The sequence below is a fragment of the Carassius carassius genome, chromosome 41 (genome assembly GCF_963082965.1).
Source record: "Carassius carassius chromosome 41, fCarCar2.1, whole genome shotgun sequence".
Taxonomy (NCBI): Eukaryota; Metazoa; Chordata; class Actinopteri; order Cypriniformes; family Cyprinidae; genus Carassius; species Carassius carassius.
Window position 1 is genome coordinate 24,933,990 of NC_081795.1, and position 19,935 is coordinate 24,953,924.

At 36.6% G+C, this 19,935-nt stretch overlaps 1 protein-coding gene across 1 annotated transcript; it reads right to left on the reverse strand.

Annotated features, from left to right (window-relative positions):
- Nucleotides 1–1,930: 1,930 nt before the first annotated feature.
- On the reverse strand, nt 1,931–17,954 carry LOC132123262 (leukocyte immunoglobulin-like receptor subfamily B member 1). Its single transcript, XM_059533823.1, has 13 exons — nt 17,919–17,954; nt 17,298–17,333; nt 16,434–16,706; nt 13,144–13,408; nt 12,043–12,311; nt 11,835–11,966; nt 11,580–11,741; nt 11,217–11,483; nt 10,786–11,034; nt 10,593–10,709; nt 10,179–10,280; nt 2,252–2,338; nt 1,931–2,010 (listed from the first exon to the last, which is right to left on the reverse strand). The coding sequence occupies exons 1-13, from the start codon at nt 17,947–17,949 to the stop codon at nt 1,931–1,933; spliced, it is 2,070 nt and encodes a 689-aa protein (XP_059389806.1). The 5' UTR covers nt 17,950–17,954.
- Between the last annotated feature and the right edge of the window lie 1,981 nt (nt 17,955–19,935).

Here is a 19,935-nt window from a genome sequence, read left to right on the forward strand (position 1 = left end):
TTGGGGTACTTGGATTAATTTTGAAAATAACAGTCTTTTAGATCTATGGTTTTTCATTTGAAAGCTGTAACACTAATATTGTCCTGCAGAGGGAGCTACATGATAACGAATCATTTAAGATCTCATCGTTTGAAATCCATGATAACATGACAGTAAACAGGTTTAAATAAATGAGACAATAACAGAGTAGATTATTATTATTTCTTTCCAGATTTATTGAGTTTTCAAAACCAAACAGTGCACAAATATTTTGGTATGCTGATATTCTGAAATCATAATTGATGAAGAACATTTGTTAATGTTTAAATTATAAGTTCAATTTATCGAGATGCTGTTTGTTGAACAGTAAGCATCACCTAGAGTCGTTTCTATGATGACCGACTCTTCACACTTATATTGCACCCTGTAATGAAACATACATTTGGAAATGATAATAATACATAACAGAGTATTCAGGATATTTGATATTGTTTATCTTAACAAATAATATTTAAGTAAAAATAATAAAATTACTGTTTAGAGCCATTCAAAACTTTGGGGTCAGTATTTTTTTTATTATTTTTTTCAGTGTCTCCTGCTCACCAAGGCTGTATTTATCTGACCAAACACAGTAAAAATAGTAATACTGTGAAATATTACTCAAGTTTTAAATAAAAGTTTTCTATTTGAATATATTTTATAAATGTAATTTAAACTGAATTTTCAGTCTTCAGTCTCGCATGATCTTTCAGAAATTATTATAATATGCTGAATATCATTCTAATAATTTCTAAATAATAAACATTTATTGTTATTGTCATTGTAGAAAACAGTCGTGCTGCTTCATATTTCTCTGGAAACCCTGATACTTTTATTTATTTTAGTTTTTTTCAGGATCCTTTGACATGTTTATTTGAAACATTACATGTGCCATGTTTGATCAATTCAATGTGTCCTTGTTGAACAAAAGTATTGGTTTCTTTCAAAATCACAATAATAATAATAATATATTATATAAATCTTACTAGCCCCAAACTTTTGAAAGACATTGTATATAAAACCGATTTCTAATACTCAACCCCCCCCCCCCCCCCTTTTTTTCCCTGAAAACATAAATAGGATAAGACAAACAAGCAAAGCTATAAGATTTTTATTAATGTATTTCCATGGCCTTGCAATGTTGCAATAATAATATAATTATTATAATTATTATTGCTGGATAAGGATTTTTTTATTTAAGAGACTGCAAACTCAAAGAGCTATGGCTTTCTATCCATTAAACTATTTTACAATTGAGCTAGATATATATTTCCAAAATAAAATGTACAAATAAATTTTCACTATATACATATACATTTAAAGACAACATTTCAAGAACTGATAATCACAATTTAAAATTCATTAATATATGCAGGAAAATGAAACTTGTTCACTTACTCAGTAGTCTGAAAAGAATATTGTGTTGTCTCAGTTCTACTAATAATCTACTGCTTCTGCTAGTATTAACCAATCAGAAAACACTGCACTACTAAACAATAATCATGCTTTTTTTTTCAATGTATAATCAAAGATTAGCATGCAAACTTTCTGAAGCACATGTCACTTTTTATATCACTAACATTAAGTACTGATAAATCTATTTCCATGAAGTGCTCAAAATCACAAAGATTACTGATCATTGATGATCCTGGTTAATTTCCACTCCTCAACAGAAACCCATCAGCATCCTGGGATTGAACGTTTCTCCTCTGGACATTAATATTTAACCTGAGCATAAGTCACTTCACCAGATCCAGCACCTAAAATATATACAAATTAATTCAAAATGCACGTTTTCATTTTTATGCACGTTTTTTTTTATCTATTCTTCAATTCTGTTTGAGGCTCGTATAAGCAGTTTTTTGTGTGTGTGTGTGTGTGTGTGTATATGTGTGTGTGTATGAACTGTGATTTATGACTTTAGTTTGACAGCTTGATCTGTTTGCAGTGTGAGTTTAGAGTAAACGCTGTCAGAACTCTCAGGTTTATTCTCTAAAAGATGTTAACAGTTAATATCATTAGCTGTATGTCCAACAGTGATATGTAATATCCATATATTTATAAAATCTCTACTGCTAATATATGTTAGTCAGTGGTCTATTTTAATACAGAGAAAATTATTGTAATTATTATTAAAACAATAACATGATCAAATTATCTCAAAATAAATGAATTGTAATTAGCCTGTTGTGATCATAACATCATAATAGCAGAGACTTTTATTTCAGTTTACCTTTGTTTTCTTTCTTTTTCTTCTCTTTCTTTGTAGATTTCGGTTCAATCTCAGCATAGGTGAGTTCAGAAGGTGCACTTACACTGTCTACAATGAGGAAAACACACTTGGCTTAACTTGATTTGCTATGAAGATATCACAGTAATACAAAGATGGATTTAATTTACAATTTCTTTAGAAATAAACTACTGTGCTTATCACGATGATATAATTAAAAAGTGTTATTATTTACCATTGCTGTTGTCATTATCAACAGTTACTTCAATAGAATCATGAATCTGAACAGTTCCTGTAATAAATTAATTACATTAATTCATTTCTAATCACATGCACATACACATGCATATTATATATATATATATATATATATATATATATATATATATATATCAGAGCATGTGAGCGAAGCGGAGCGGTGTGACGCTCAGCTCAATATTCCGCTCTATGCACGTGCGCTCCACTCAGTCGCTCGTGTCCCAAGCTCACGCTCCACTGCTGGATCGCTCACGCTCACCGGTAAACCAAATCCCGCTCAGATCCCGCTCAGACATAAAATGTCTCTGTAGGCTACTTGCTTTCTGTTTGTACTTTGTAATGAATATCTGGAATAAATGTATAAATTACAGTAGCTAGGATTGTAAATAGAAGTTACTTCGGGGTGATTCTGAATAAAAGTCTGTTCTTTTTATTCATTTAAATGCATTAAATTAACTTAATTAAAAAAACATGTCTAGCCCTTTGGCAAACTTGCCTATTACAAGCAAAAACTGATAAAATTATTTTATTTCCGTGAACATATATGCAGTTGCAAAACAGGCATATTAAAACGCGCGCGCGCGTGCACAAACACACACACACACACACACAAACAAGATGAAATGCATGTAGAACTTCACAAAACACGTCTGGACTATCATGCTCATAAAAGCACACACAGGTGAAATGCACTTAACAACATCTTATCAAAGCACACCTGGATGATTTACTGGCATTAGTAAAAGAAACGCGCGTTCTAAAGTTTAAATAGACCAAAACTTCGGGTAACTGCGGTCTATTTAAAAACGTCTCAATCTTTACATCACTTTAGAATTTACTTTTAAAAACATTAGCTTGGACAAAGTATTAGGTTTCAGGCTCATGCGGTGTGCCCGGGACAGTAATCCAGCAGCGGAAAACACGCGCTCAGCACTGGCAGAACCACTGGGGATGCTGAAGATTTTGCGGGCGACCCTGGCTAGTCGAGGGAGTGATCCAGCATTGGTTTTCCAAAATCCTAGGACGTCTTCATTTGGACCTTTTCTCATTGAGCCCAGGTACTCCTCCATCTCACCTCTGGCACTGTCAGCTACACTCGAGTTGCTCTCATATGAGCCGAAAATGCGGGCCTTCTTGGGAGCGCTTCTAGCCTCAGTCACTGTGTCCACCGCAGTCTCCACACCACTGCATTCTGCCTCTTTTACCAACATTTCACGAATCTCTACAAGTTGATTGCTCACTGTACCATCTCTAATGATCCATTCAGTTTTAAAACGTGGATCCAACACAGCCGCCAACACAAGGTGCTTGTCAGAGTAAAATCTGTTAAAACGAGTAGAGACATTATCTGACAGTGTCTCCACAAATGCACGAATGTTGACGGAGCGGATGTCAGGGACACTGGACAAAAGCTGTTTGATTTCCATTACAGCTGGAAGAATCATCCCAAGGTTTCCGAGCTCTTTTTGCATAGCAGTTGTAAGCTCTGCCAGAGGCAATAGCACCTCAGTCAGGGCTCGGAGATGAAGTACGTCATTCATGGTCAGCTTACTGTGCTCGGGAATTTTCAGCTTGTTTTGGAATTGCGGGTCTCTTTCGAACATTTTCAGTACTGATTCGATCATGCGCAGCTGACTGCTCCACCTGGTGACACATGCTGGGGTGGGACGCACACCTAGTTTATCAGCCTCCTCAGTGTTTAAGGTGCTTTTTCTAATACTCTTTACAAGTTTTGCCGTTCGTGTGATCATTTTGTCTACATCAGCATGACCGTTTATTGCATCCTTTATGGCGAGTTGCAGTAAATGGATGGGGCATCGCATATGCAGATTAGATTCAGTGATGTATGTGGCGCTCATGTTTTCTATGATCTGCGCAAAATCTGGCTGGAATGGTGAAAGTGGACCTTCCTCTGTGCCACTGCCATCTTCCTCAAGGACCTCTTCCTCGCCCTCCTCTTCAGTTGAACTTTCATCAAACCCTGGGAGGTCGAAAGCCTTTACCATGTTACTTGCGCTGTCAGTCACCACCCTGACAACTCGCCGTTGTAAATTCCAGTGTTGCAAGATGCTTTCATATTTATGAAAAATATTCTCAGCGGTGTGGTGTCCTTTAAGATGTTCACAGGACAGCAGCACAGTGTGACCAGTAAACATTTCATCAATGAAACTCGCCACAACACCCAGAAAGCTGTGTCCTCTTCTATTTGTCCAAATGTCTAAAGTCAGCGCAAAGCCATCTCCTAACTGCAACAACTCTCTAAGTCTGCCTTCCATCTCGCTAAGAGCATTCGGCATCAGAGTGTCACGTACTGTACTGTAGCACATTGTGGTATAGCCGGGCTGGGCAACGCTGACAAAATTACGCATACCCTCACGTTCACCTTTTGTGAGAGGTTCATAATCCGCATAGATCATCTTAAAAAATGCGTCATCTAATTCTTTCTTGCGTGCATTAGACACCGAGACCTGTGGAGTCTGGGGACACAGGAGAGGGAAAAAATTCTTTATCTCCCTTTGATTGGTAGTTTTTTCTGTAAAAACAAATTTGCATACATTATAATAGCGTACAGTAATTTTTTTCTATTTATTCCTATTTCCCTATCCTTTATTCCTTCATTTTTTCCCTATTTATTCGGGTGAGTTTTTTAAAAAAATTTAAAATTTAACAAGTGGTTCAATAATTTGTCTAATTTCAACCTAAAAATAGGCTACATCAACTACAATTATGTAGGCTAATTAATATTGTGTGTTGGCTATAGGTTATTTTTAGTTGCACTGATATGATGATTGCATAACGAATTAACAATTCGTTCCAACTTGACGTCAGCATGTTTTAATAATTAATTTCCTCATTTTATTTAAATCATACAAAATTAACAATATACTATTTCGATCCATGGTTTCGTAAATCGTGACCACGTTGTAATAATTTGTTTTCTTGTTTTAATAAAACGAGAGTAGCCTACGAATTTGTTCAACATGGCCACGATTTACTAAACCAGGGAACGATTTAAGAATTTGTGGAAACGAATTTAATTCGTGGCCACCCTGAATGAGAGAACAAATTCTTAATTCATGGTTGGGAACGAAATGTTATTACAATATATTTTAGTCTGTATGTCATGAGAGGGGCTCAGTACAACAGCCTTACCCATTTATCTATTAATTTATTCTCGAGTGGTATGGCTATAGCTCACCTTTTGCTGCACTACCATGTTTGCGTAGCACATCCTCGTGCTTTCTGGCAATGTGACGCTTAAGATTCCAATATGAATCTTTGCTAACTCTCACAGTCTCTCCACACTGCCTTTCAATTTCTTCTCCCTGCTCGTTCTTAGCTGTTATTTTCACTGTGCATTTATGCATAAGGCTCGCAACTTCCTTAAAACAATATTTGAACTCCATAACCAACCCACTATTGCTTCAGCTAATTCACACACACAGATTCTCGAACTAGCAAATCACAACAGGGCATTCTGGGTTGAGCAAGCGGCGCTGAGCGGACGGAGCGAGCGGAGCGGAATCGCGCTCCGCTCCGCTCATATGCTCTGATATATATATATATATATATATATATATACACTCACAGGCCACTTTATTAAGGACACCTGTTCAATTAATTGGTAACACAAATTGCTAATCAGCCAATCACATGGCAGCAACTCAATGCATTTAGGCATCGAGATGTGGTCAAGACGACTTGCTGCAGTTCAAACCGAGAATCAGAACGGGGAAGAAAGAGGATTTAAGAGACTTTGAGTGTGGAATGGTTGTTGGTGACAGATGGGCTGGTCTGAGAATTTCAAAAACTGTTGATCTACTGGGATTTTCACACACAACCAGAGAATGGTCAGAAAAAGAGAGAATATCCAGTGAGCAGCAGTTGTGAGGACGAAAATGCCTTGTTGATGTCAGAGGTCAGAGGAGAATGGGCAGACTGGTTAGAGATGATAGAAAGGCAACAGTTACTCAAATAACCACTCGTTACAACCAAGACATGAAGAATAACATTTCTGAACAAGTTGAACACTGGAACAGATGAGCTACAGCAGCAGAAGACAGGTGCTGCTCCTGTCAGATGAGAAAAGGAAACAGAGAATACAAACCTGATTCCAACAAAGTTGGGACACTGTACAAATTGTGAATAAAAACAGAAAGCAATGATGTGGAAGTTTCAAATTTCAATATTTTATTCAGAATACAACATAGATGACATATCAAATGTTTAAACTGAGAAAATGTATCATTTTAAGGGGAAAATAAGTTGATTTTAAATTTCATCGCATCAACACATCTCAAAAAAAGTTGGGACAAGTCCATGTTTACCACTGTGTGGCATCCCCTCTTCTTTTTATAACAGTCTGCAAACGTCTGGGGACTGAGGAGACAAGCTGCTCAAGTTTAGGAATAGCTAATGTTCCATTCTTGTCTTAGGTCTTTGTCACATCTTCCTCTTTATGATGAGCCAAATGTTTTCTATGGCTGAAAGATCTGGACTGCAGGCTGGCCATTTCAGTATCTGGATCCTTTTTCTACGCAGCCATGATGTTGTAATTGATGCAGTATGTGGTCTGGCATTATGACGTCTGGATGGGAAGCATATGTTGTCATAGAACTTGGATTTACCTTTCAGCATTGATGGTGCCTTTCAGGATGTGTAAGCTGCCCATGCCACAATCACTCATGAAACCCCATCCCATCAGAGATGCGGCTTCTGAACTGAGCGCTGATAACAACTTGGGTTGTCCTTGTCCTCTTTAGTCTGGATGATATGGCGTCCAAGTTTTCCAAAAAGAACTTCAAATTTTGATTCGTCTGACCACAGAACAGTTTTCCACTTTGCCACAGTCCATTTTAAATGAGCCTTGACCCAGAGAAAACGCCTGCGCTTCTGGATCATGTTTAGATATGGCTTCTTTTTTGACCTATAAAGTTTTAGCCAGCAACGGCATCCAGTATGGTTTTCCGGCCTTGACCCTTACGCACAGAGATTGTTCCAGATTCTCTGAATCTTGGGATGATATTATGCACTGTAGATGATGATAACTTCAAACTCTTTGCAATTTTTCCCTGAGAAACTCCTTTCTGATATTGCTCCACTATTTTCCGCCGCAGCATTGGGGAAATTGGTGATCCTCTGCCCATCTTGACTTCTGAGAGACACTGTCACTCTGAGAGTGGCACCCAATCATGTTGCCAATTGACCTGCCTCTTTACCTGTATCAACATTTTTGAAATGTGTAGCTCTCATGAAATCCAAAACGAGCCAATTATTTGGCATGACATTTCAAAATGTCTCACTTTCAACATTTGATATGTTATCTATATTCTATTGATTTGTAAATTATTCCATTCCTTTTTTACTCCAAATTTGTACAGTGTCCCAACTTTTTTGGAATTGGGTTTGTACAATTCACACAGGCTCACCAAAATTGGATGACAAAAGATTGGAAAAAATGTAGCCTGGTCTAATGAGTCTCGAGTTCTGCTGCAACATTCATATAGTAGGGTCAGAATTTGGCATAAAGAACGTAAAAGCAAGGGTCCCTCCTGCCGGTTCAGGCTGCTGGTGGTGGTGTAATGGTGTGGGGGACATTTCTTGGCACACTTTGTGCCCCTTAGTACAAATTTAGCTTTGTTTAAACACCACAGCCTACCTTAGTGTTGTTGCTGACCATGTCCATCCCTTTATGACTACAATGTACCCATGTTCTGATGGCTACTTCCAGCATGATAATGCACCATGTCACAAAACTCAAATCATCTCAGACTGCACAGCAAAAGCCCCAGTGTTAATTTAACACTCTGAGTGTGGACTCATATAAACTCTGAAGCAGTGTTAAAAGTAACACTGAAGCAGAGTTGAAATTAATGAGATAATTAAGAAGTTAATTGAGTTATGATTGAGCATTATTGAAGACACCTGATGTTAACAAGCAGAATCACCAAACGAGAAACTCACAATTTGCGTGTCACCATCATGGTGGTCAGTGTTTGCTTTAGTTGGGATCTTGGCTTGTGACTTTTTACTTTTAAAATGTGTTTGGCAAGCCAAGAGCAAAAATGAAATTTAGTTAGAATAAAAAATTAAAAAGACAGTTCAGATCATAATTTATTCATGCCGCAATGCATGATGGGAGCCATGGATGAGTTTTTATTGGCTACAACATGCTTTTTTGATGGTCACCATTGTTGTGATGCTCACGCTGATTTTTTATGTCTATGTGTCTAAACTAAAGATTTTTTTAATTTTTTATGTAGAACTAACTTTTAAAAACATGTCATAATATGCCAAAAATGCTGGATTGCTTAGTTTTTTTTTCACTTAATTTATGTATACAGTAAAGAAACCTGAACTCAGGCGTTCTGGTCACTCCATGACAATTAGCTCAAACCACAATCAATAGCACACATGGTTGTCTTTGCTCTGGTCTGTATGTTATAATTCAGTTACCACAGCCCACAAAGTCTAAAGTAAATAACTGAAGGGTCAAGATCCCAACTAAAGCAAACACTGACCACTACAATGGTGACACACAAATTGTGATTTTCTCGTTTGGTGATTCTGCTTGTTAACATCAGGTGTCTTCAATAATGGTCAATAACTCAATTGACTTCTTAATTATCTCATTAATTTCAACTCTGCTTCAGTGTTACTTTTAACACTGCTTCAGAATTTATATGAATCCACACTCAGAGTGTTAAATTAACACTGGGGATTTTGCTGTGTGGTTTCTTGAACATGACAATGAGTTCACTTTACTCAAACAGCCACCACAGTCACCAGATCTCAACCCAATAGAGCAGCTTTGGGATGTGCCGGAACGAGAGATTCACATCATGGATGTGCAGCTGACAAATCTGCAGCAACTGCGTGATGCTATCATGTCAATATGGACTAAAATCTCAGAGGAATGTTTTCAACACCTTGTTGAATCTATGCCACGAAGAATTAAGGCACTTCTGAAGGCAAAAGGGGGTCCAACTCGGTACTAGCAAGGTGTACCTAATAAAGGTTTGTGTGTATATATATATATATATATATATATATATATATATATATATATATATATATATAATATAAATGGTGTACAATTGTTTAATTATGTCATCCTGGTATTGCGGACTTGCTCTAGTTTCATACAAACCCAGATGCTGCCATTTTGATTATGATTGTTTTGTACGTTGTAATGGATTATAAGAGAACTAACAAACTGGGAAGGTTAAAACATTTTCATCTTCTTTTATTGCCTTAATTATTTTGTGGTGAAATGTTGTGTAATACGTGGTTTGACCTCACCCTTTCCCTTAAATGTCTGTTTAGTTTGAATTTGACACTTGCTCACAACTGCTGTCTTCACAGAAGCTTTGAATTCAAATATTTAAACACAAATCAATATTTTGCATGTAATTATTTACTTATAATTGACATTTCGAGTTGGGGTACCTGATCACCCTGTCGGGGTTTATTCTGCGAGAACAACTGGCTGGATGTACATTATCCCTCTCATATATATATATATATATATATATATATATACTATAGAAAAGTAAAACATTATTTAATTGTCAGATCCATCCTGTTAGTTAAATGTTACCCATAAGTGTCTTCCATCCCAGCTTGTAAAGGTTTAGGGGTATGGATTTATGGGAAGAGGATAAAGACTGACCAGACAGCAGTGTCTTGTCTCGCGCTTCTCTCTGGTTCTGCTCTGATGTCTGACTGCGGTTCTGCTGTTGACGGACAGTAGAGGGAGACTGAGATCTTCCACCTACACAAACATAAAATGTCTTTATTGGCATCTGTGGATCCAGGAATAACTTCTAACTTCAAAAGGAACCTTTTCAATAGACAAAAAGCTCATCATAGTGGAAAAAGGTTATTTATATTTTCTAAATGTTCTTCAAAAAAAAAAAATCTTCTATGGCATCCCTGTGATTAACCCAATTTGGAAATTTATTTTGAAGAGTGCAGTTGAAAACTGAAAAGCAGAAGATTATCTTAGGCTGTTGTGGGATAAAAGCTCACAAGCATTAGAAACAGATCTAGCGTTTGCAAATGTGTCATGAAAAATTAATCTAACCTTTGTTGTTTCTGTAACGCCACAGCAGGACCAAGAAGACAATGATCAAAAAGGTGACAGTCAGTCCTGCAGTCACTCCAATTATCATGGGTTTATAAGATCTTGAGTCTTCAGAAGCTGAGATATATTTTTATATTTAGATTAGTGCTGTAAAGTCTACAGAAAATATTTCAATAGTGTTTATAGCTCTTACTCTTATCCCTGACTGAGATCCAGCTCTTGGGTGACTCTCCTCTCGTCGGGTGTTTGCAGTAGTAGAAACCCTCATGTGACTTCGAGACAGCGGTGATGGTCATCTCTGTAGTTTGATTCTGGATGAGTGATCCATCTTTATAGAAATCAGCTCTGAGGTTTGCTGGGGTTGTATGTTGATATAAACAGCGCAGAATCAGATGATCTCCTTCAGTCACAGGATGAACAGGACTCTCCAGAATCACACCAGCTACAGAAACAGAGCAAACACACACTGATCACATGAATAGTTTAATTAATTATATAAATGATTAAATTTTTGATACCGCTTCCTCATTGAGTGTTTTTTGTCCACTGTTGATTAATCAACCTGTTTCCTGCATTGATTGTAAACTGATTGTAAACTGATTAAATACAGAACCACAGACTCACAGTGTACAGTGATATTAACCGGATGATGTTTCTCTCCAGATTCAGACTCACACCAGTACACTCCAGTGTCTGATGGGACGGTGGAGCTGAATGTAAATGTAGATCCTCCACGTAATGAACAATCTTCCAGCCGTCCACCGTCTGTGTATCTTCTCACTCTCCATCCAGTAGAGTTACTCTGCTCCTCACAGCTCAGAGAAAGAGAGACAGATGTGAAGTGTTGACTTCTGCTGGGACTGACGATCAGAGAGACTGGAGGAGAAACACCTGAGAAGACAATCACAGCTGCAGAGTTTCAGATTTGAGTATAGAAATTATCTTGATTAGATATGAACCGATAGTTTAAGTTCTGTTTGAACTCACCAGTGACCCACAGCAGCTGTGTGTTGCTGAACTGTGTTTTATAGACTGATTTCTCTCTCTCTGCTCTGCACACATAAACTCCTGTGTGATTTAGAGCAACAGAACTGACCGTGTAGTTTCCTCCTGCTCCTCTGCTGCTGTCTGACAGCAGATCATACTGATCTGGAGAACCAGAGAATGGATATTAAATGGTATTTTGGGCTTGAATAAAATCAGCTAATCAGAAGTTAGCACATGAAGCACATTATAACTTACCTGGTGAGACAGTTAAAGTGAACCAGCTGAACGTCCAGCCTGTAGAGTAACTGTGAACCTCACAGATCAGAGTCACTGGATCTCCTTCAGTCAGCCAGTTCTGTGGAGAAACACTTAAAACTGCTCTGGGATCTGAAACAGAGAAATTAGTCATTAATAACATGTTAAACGTATGTTTGTGTGAGTATGAACAGATGATGAACCTCACCTGATACTGTCAGAGTAACTGCATCACTCTCTTGTGTCAAGCGTGATCCTTTGGTCTCTGATCCTTCACAGGTGTATTTACCTGCATCAGACTCAGTGACAGACATGAGTGTGCGTTCCTGTAGTTTACTGACAAACCTGGTTGAACCTTCTTTATACCAGCTGTATCTCCAGCTAGTGACTCCTTCATCATATATCTCACATCTGAGAGTGACTGTCTCTCCTCTGAATACATGATGAGCAGGTTTCATGGTCACTTTGGGTTTTGGTCTTTCTGTACAATGACAACAGTTCAGAATGAAAATAATGTTCTGGTTTTAATGTATGAACACAGTTACTTGATTGTAAAACAGTGATGCTAAAGCAGATTAGACTGAAAAGCTGCTGCTGCAACACATTCTCACTCTCAGCTTGTTACATATTCACTTTTTAACCCACAGGGTACGCCTTTAGTGTCATTTTTTGACATAGAGGGTACTTCATTGCTTAAATAAAAATACTTTGATATCAATTGCTGCCTGAAAAACATGGGAATTTTATTGTCCTGATAAATTATATATTGGGTAATGATTTTAAAAATATATTAGATCTATTTATTATTATTCAGCAGCTTTATCGCTTGCTCAGGAGCAAATTACACCCCTCCATCCCCAGCTCAAAAATGCATGCAAAGAATTAAATGCATCTTGATCTGAAGCATAATGTATACAACTGAAAGCAATGGAGTACGCTGCACTTTGAAAACTGATGCTAAAGGCATACGCCGAGCATTAAAGAGTGACGCTAAGGGGTTCTGACCATGTGTCATTGTTTGCATGCACAACATTTGTTTCAATCAGACTAAATTCATTCAGACTGATGAATCTGAGTTTTATATGAACGCTAAATAAAGCCATCGGGTTGATGTGTGCGTTTATATGTCACAAGCTTCAAATTGGAATTGATTTTTACATGCACACACTGATTCAGTCCGACTGAGCCATCAATCTGATTACTATTGGATTATTTGGTTGCATCTAAATGGAGCCACGTGACGAGTGTTGATTACTGCTCTTATTCAGTGTCTCATAAATGTATATGTGCATTAAGTAGTTAAAAATACTTGCCATATATTGTTAACACTACAGGTTTACTGTAATCGATGTAATATCCTCTTCTTCGTGCTCTGCACCTGTACTCTCCTCCATCAGAGACTTTCACACGATTGATTATTTTAGTTGCAGCTTCAGTAGATTCAGGGTTTGAGTCTTTTCTCCAGAGAAACTCCCATCCATTCTGTGACTGAATCAACTTACATCTCAGAATAACTGAGTCTCCAGTGAACACTGAACTCTGTGGCTCAACAGTCAGAGTTGGTTTAGGAGGACCTGTCAATATATCGTCAGTGTGATCATTTATGAAAGGTTTTCAGCAGAAGATCTTGTCTCCTCACTGGTAAATCATTGATGTATTTTGGTTTCACAGACAAAGCAAAAAATTACAGGAACAAACAAGTTTAACATCCTCATGAAAATACTTAAAAGACAACATAGTTAAAATCCCACAACCTCTGAATTAACAACCCAGAGCTCGACCCACTGTTTCACATCACTCATATGTGGGGGAGGGGAGGGGTCACCCCCTAAGAATATGATTAAAAACCTATGCTTTATGGTTTAAATACTTGTGTAAGTAGTAAAACAACACAAATGGGGCATACATGCATTTTAGGTTTAGAAACATTTTGAGTCTTGTTTTTTTTTTTTTTTGCAGAGACAGCAGTTTGCATGGAAATTTTAAATGGTCAGGGTTTCTCATCTCTGGCCCTCGACGTTGACTTTCCTGCAGAGTTTAGCTCCAAACAAATCAAATTAAACTCACCTGCCTGTAACTTTCTAGTGTGTCTAGTTTCAAGATTTTTCTCTGTGTTTTGTTGCTTTGATAACATTAAAAGAATAGTTCACCAAAAATGAAAATTCTTTCATCTCTCTTTCAATTCTATCAGGGTTTTTTATTTGTATACCATCATTTACTCAAGTTGTTTTAAACCTGAATTAGTTTCTTAGTTATTTTGAAGAATGTGGGTAACCAAGCAACTTAGTCCAATAATCAGTCACTTTTTGACAGGCTCTTAGTGTGCGCGCTTCACGAGTACGTGCTCAGAAAAAGGGCATGCAGAACAACATGTGAATTAAATGTTGAACCGGAAGGGTTTTAAAGCAGATGCAAACAATGTAGTTTTGTGATTGTGCATAAGTGCATTGTCTCGTGAGTGTAACTCTACTGTTAATATTTGTTAATATTTGATGTGAATGTATGTCGCATTGTACAGTATACTGATACGGTGGTGCCAGAACTGCAACTGATAGAAAGTACGATACTATGATATTTCTTTAAAAGCAGATCGTGGAGACATAAACGAAAACGATCAAAAATCATCCTAGGGCACACCCCTAAATACTAAGTATAATCAATCTTACACACACAAACAAGCATAACGAATTCACTTCACAATATTAGGTCGCTGTGTTATGAACATGTAAAACTGTATCGCACACATAGTGGTAAATTTATTTATTACACAGACACATTTTTTTCATGTTGCACTGTACAGCCCTGCTTTAAAGGGATAGTTCACTCAAAAATGTAAATTACCCCATGATTTACTCACCCTCAAGCCATCCTAGGTGTATATGACTTTCTTCTTTCAGACAAAATACAATCGGAGTAATGTCCAGCTAATCAATGCTTTATAATGTGTGTGGATGGCAACCCAACATTTAAAGTAAAATAATATGTCCCATCCATTATAAAAGAAATACACACAAGGCCTTTATATACCCCCTGGAGCTGTGTGTACTTCTTTTATAATGGATGGGACATATTATTTTACTTTAAATGTTGGATTGCCATCCACTCACATTATAAAGCATGGATTTGTCATATACACCTACTGTAGGATGGCTTGGGGGTAAGTAAATCATGGGGTAATTTTAATTTTTGGGTGATCTCTTTAAGAGCGTAGTATAAGTAGGCACATTGGGATATCACTAGTGTTTAATAAACTGGCAACATTTCTGAGCAGTAGGTTGTGCTGTCACTAAACCTCATATCTATGCTCAGATGACTGGACCAACTAGTCATAAAGTTTAGTCCAATAAGAAAAACCATTGCTGAGATGCATTGGTTTAAAGCAGACATAACACACACACAGCTACTGTCAATTTAATGTTAACCTTAAATACCTTGTAACGAGTAGTAATGCATCCTTCATAAGAATTTTTAGTTTTATCAGATTTATAAAAGACGGATATAGCTGTACCGCTTCTATCTGAAAACAGTCGAGCTCCTGGAGGCGTGTCGTGGGCGGAGCTAAAGAGTCAATCACGCAAAGCTTTTGTGTAGCAATGGTCTGCAAGCTGTGACATCGAAATAAATAAAACAGGAACGTAAACTTTATTTACCTAAATTAACTATGGCTAAAAATCAGACCCTGTCATATACATTTTGTCTCACATTTAACAAAAACCCACCCTGACATTTTAATTTATTGAGATGCACCTGTATATTCAACCCAGAATTGGATCTTAAGTCTGACAGTGAACAGCAAGAACAACAGCACCAACAACATCTACAGCAGGACGTCTCTATCTATCTTATTTTTCAACATGGAAGTAAGCCATTTTCTGTGAATGTGCGAGACTTCCAGTTCATTAGCCTCTGTAGGGAAATTATCAGATTAATAACAAGATGCAGTAAACACTAAATCTGTTTGCACTACAAACCTGTGAGTTCATAATCAAGATAATACATTAACATAATACTGTAAGATACTCCAGTTTGCAATATCAAGCAGCAAAATTATCCGTTTTGTACAGCTAAAAATAGCTGGAAGACAGACACATAAAATGTACAAATTACAGGAAAAATAAGGTGGAAATGGTAACTGCTGTAATTATTTGCTTAGCGGTTATTGTGTAAATGACTAAGTTGACTTTCATGATGTCGTCGTAATTTTTTCTGTGCTCAAAAACAAAATGTTAAATTCTTCTTGACTTGAGCAAGTTCTGTGCAGTGCTGTTGATGACTTCTGTAACCAGAATGAAGCGTGTTTATGGGCTTTTGCTCGAGCTCTGGTTGATGTGTGCACAAGGAATCCTGCTCTTTATTAGGTCATACAGGGTCAGACTCAAAAGAAAAACTTTCAGAAAATTATATGAACCCTGATGGAGTGTATTTGGCAGAGAAATACCATGTTTTACACAAGAATCCAGCTCTTCAAAAGTGTAAATAAGTCAGAATACATGAAATAGCATTAGACTTCACCTTTAAAAAAACTGCATAATATGAAGAAGTAGGGCATCACTCAAAAACACGCTAAACATCTGTTTATGAAGAGATGATGAACCTCACCTGATACTGTCAGTGTAACTGCATCACTCTCTTGTGTCCTGCGTGATCCTTCTGTCTCTGATCCTTCACAGGTGTATTTACCTGTGACAGACTCAGTAACAGACATGATTGTGAGTTCTGGCTGAACATCGAATACAAAGTCTGAACCTTCTTTATACCAGTTGTAGCTCCAGCTAGTGACTCCTTCATCATATATCTCACATCTGAGAGTGACTGTCTTTCCTCTGAATACATGTTGAGCAGGTTTAATGGTCACTTTGGGTTTAGGTCTTTCTGTACAATGAAAACAGTTAATATTTTTATTATTTAAATAATAAAATAAAGTGTGATTCATCATCCTCTTTTTCTTCACCACTCACGCATGCTGATGATGTTTTATTATCCTATCGTTGCACGTGTCATAGCCTAACCACTCAGTTGGTGACATCATCATATAGTCCGCATACTTGTCGTACCCACGTTTATCAGATCCATATTGCAGTTTGACTTGCTGTAATCTTGTAGGATCACTAAAATTGTGCAGTGTGTAGAAGGCTTAAGGCTTTGAGCAAAGCTTTTCCATTCCCACTTACCAAAGAAACCAGATGCTCACAAACTCAGGTTGCACTCACAGAAATATTTCACCCAAAATTTAAGATTTATGTAATTTTATTACATAACAAATTCCCATTTATATTTTTTTCATAATTTTAACACAAATACTGATAAAATCAGCTGTTTTTAAAGGATAAACAGTTTCTTCCTTTAGTCACAACACACAAATAACTTGTTAAAAAAGGTGTATTTAACCTTTTCACACCTTTTCACAGCTAGTTTGTAACAGTGTAGAATCACTCATGTGAATATGTGATGAGATTCACTCACCTTCAGTGTGTGCAGAGTGGACGCTTGAAATCAGCACTAAAACACAGAGAATAACTCACTAGAATGAGAACATGGAGCTGATATTGTGTATTTTACATTAGTTATATAAAGGTAGACTATTCTTCCATTGCTTGTAAAACACCATCATTTTACGCTCAAATGTTTCTCAGCTTCACAACATACAGTAGTTTTGTGTCAGTATATAAAAAAAATATGTCAATATTTAGCTTGCGTTTTTTTTTTCATCATCATAGCAGAGAGAAAGTGTAATCCCAAGCAGAGTAATAAAGATAAACTCTTTCTAATGACATACCAGTGAACAATTAGTTAAAGCTTCTGTGCAAAACAAACCAACAGAACTGACTCAACAAACACTATTACAAAGAACAATAAATAAATAATTTAATAAACTCATTGACTGATCAAAACACAACTGAGTGCATTTCTCTTTCACATGCGGCACTAACTGCACACTTACTCCCTCAAGCTCATTTTTACAGATATATCATGGAAGGACAGGACAAGAAAATAAAAATGCAGGAACACTAAATCACTTGATTCTATTCACAATATAAAAGCAATTAAAATCACTGAAATACATCAAGAGAAAGCAGTACTCACGGAGCACAAGAGGAAGAAGACCGAGCTCCATACTGACCGAATAATGACAGACGGTTAAAGACTCAAGACTTCCTGATACCTACAGTCAACATAATGACTCATTAAAGACATTCAAACACACCTCATGTGTTAGAGAAAAAATAAATAATTTGAGAATGTGGATCTTTTTTAGAAAATATCACTGAGCTCAAACTGAACAAACCAAACCACAAGAATGAGCTCATGTCTATCTGTTTCTATTCTATCACACCTCTGACGCTGATGGTGATGAGTTTGGCTCTGATATATTTGTACCTCTGAACACAGAATCATATTCATACACCAAGACAAGGGATTTTAATGATTCTTATGTCTGTTCCTCACTGCAATGGCAAATACAAAAGTGTAATTCAACATGACAATCATCACAGTGCAGCATGCTGTCTTTCTTGGTTTAGTACCTAAAATCTAGTAAAGGATCCTTTTACCTTCTATCTAAAGACTTTTAATGGCTTTTCACATGTTTAGAGCATGAAAACACCAGGCTCATAAGAGCCATTTGTTCTATTTTGATATTTCATTAATGTAACATATCTGTTAGTTGTTTTTTTAGGGGTCAACGCTTGACTGGAATTATTAACTATTGCACACATAATTAGCTCATACACACACATGCATGCACCACACTAATTATCATCAGTGGACAGTCACACAGTGGGGTCACAGCGAGGGCAACTTTGTTGATGAGTAACTGACAAATTAAAGAAAATTACTTTCAAACTCATTAAAGAGAATCATACGGAGCCCTGCACAAGACATGCAGGAAAAAATAAAAGGCTAAATCGTCCGCACGATTTACTAATTCGTTCCCTCAATTTACTAAAACGTGCACACGATTAAAATAGCGTTCCTTCGATTTACTATTGCGTTCACTCGATTCATAAATCGTGTGCATGATTTACTAATCCTTTCCTTCAATTTGCTTGAACGCAATAGTAAATTGAGGGAACGAATTAGTAAATCGTGCGCACATTTTTTAATTTTATTTTTTTGCATGTCATGTGCGGGGCTCCGTAGAATCATATTTTTTGGGTTGAATTGCATTTTATAAATCAATTCAAGATAGATAATGTTGACTTCAAACATGGGGTGCAAAGTTTTTGTCTGAAATTATAAATCCTTTAATAGATAAATATAATTTTTGTGAAGAAAATCCTAAGAAAAGACATTAATCAATGGACATGATATGTATTTATATATATACACCTTATTACAGTTTTTTCTCAATTGCTATATAAAAAGCATTATATTAGCCACAACTATTACCCTATATAAACACTATTCATGTGTTTCACAAATCTAAACACATATTTAGCGCTTTACAATGTCACCACAACCAGCAGTTCTCACAGTATGATCACCAGTGTGCAACATTTGTACCCACCCTTCAGAACCATAGGATGTGTAAAAATAATCATGTGTGAATTCATTTGCTGCTGTGGGTAAAAAGAAAAAAAGAAAAAAATCTAAATATTCAGGAATCAATTCAAACTTGATAGTATTATTTTTATTTGTATACTGATTGTAATAATGCCTGTAGACTACATAATGCTGCAAAGTCCAAAATAGACATTTAGAGAATAAATCATATTCTGGAAAAGTTAATTTTTCTACTTTTACTCTGACACAGCAAGATTTTTTTTTAAACAAAACATCAGCAGCAGAAATAGGCACTCTATTTATTGAAGAAAGAAACATAGATGAAAGCATGAAATATGTCAGCAAGAGACTTTCACTAAAATAAGGAATATACACTGAACAAAATTATTAATGCAACACTTTTGTTTTTGCCCCCTTCTTTCATGAGCTGAAGTACCGCTGCTCCCTATACGCAGAGTACACAAAATGCATACGGCACCAACTCCCAGGAGAGACATCATCCAATGTATCCATATACACAAATAAAAATCAAAACATTAACACACACACACATCATATATATATATATAGATATAGATTATAGATTAATCTAGATTAA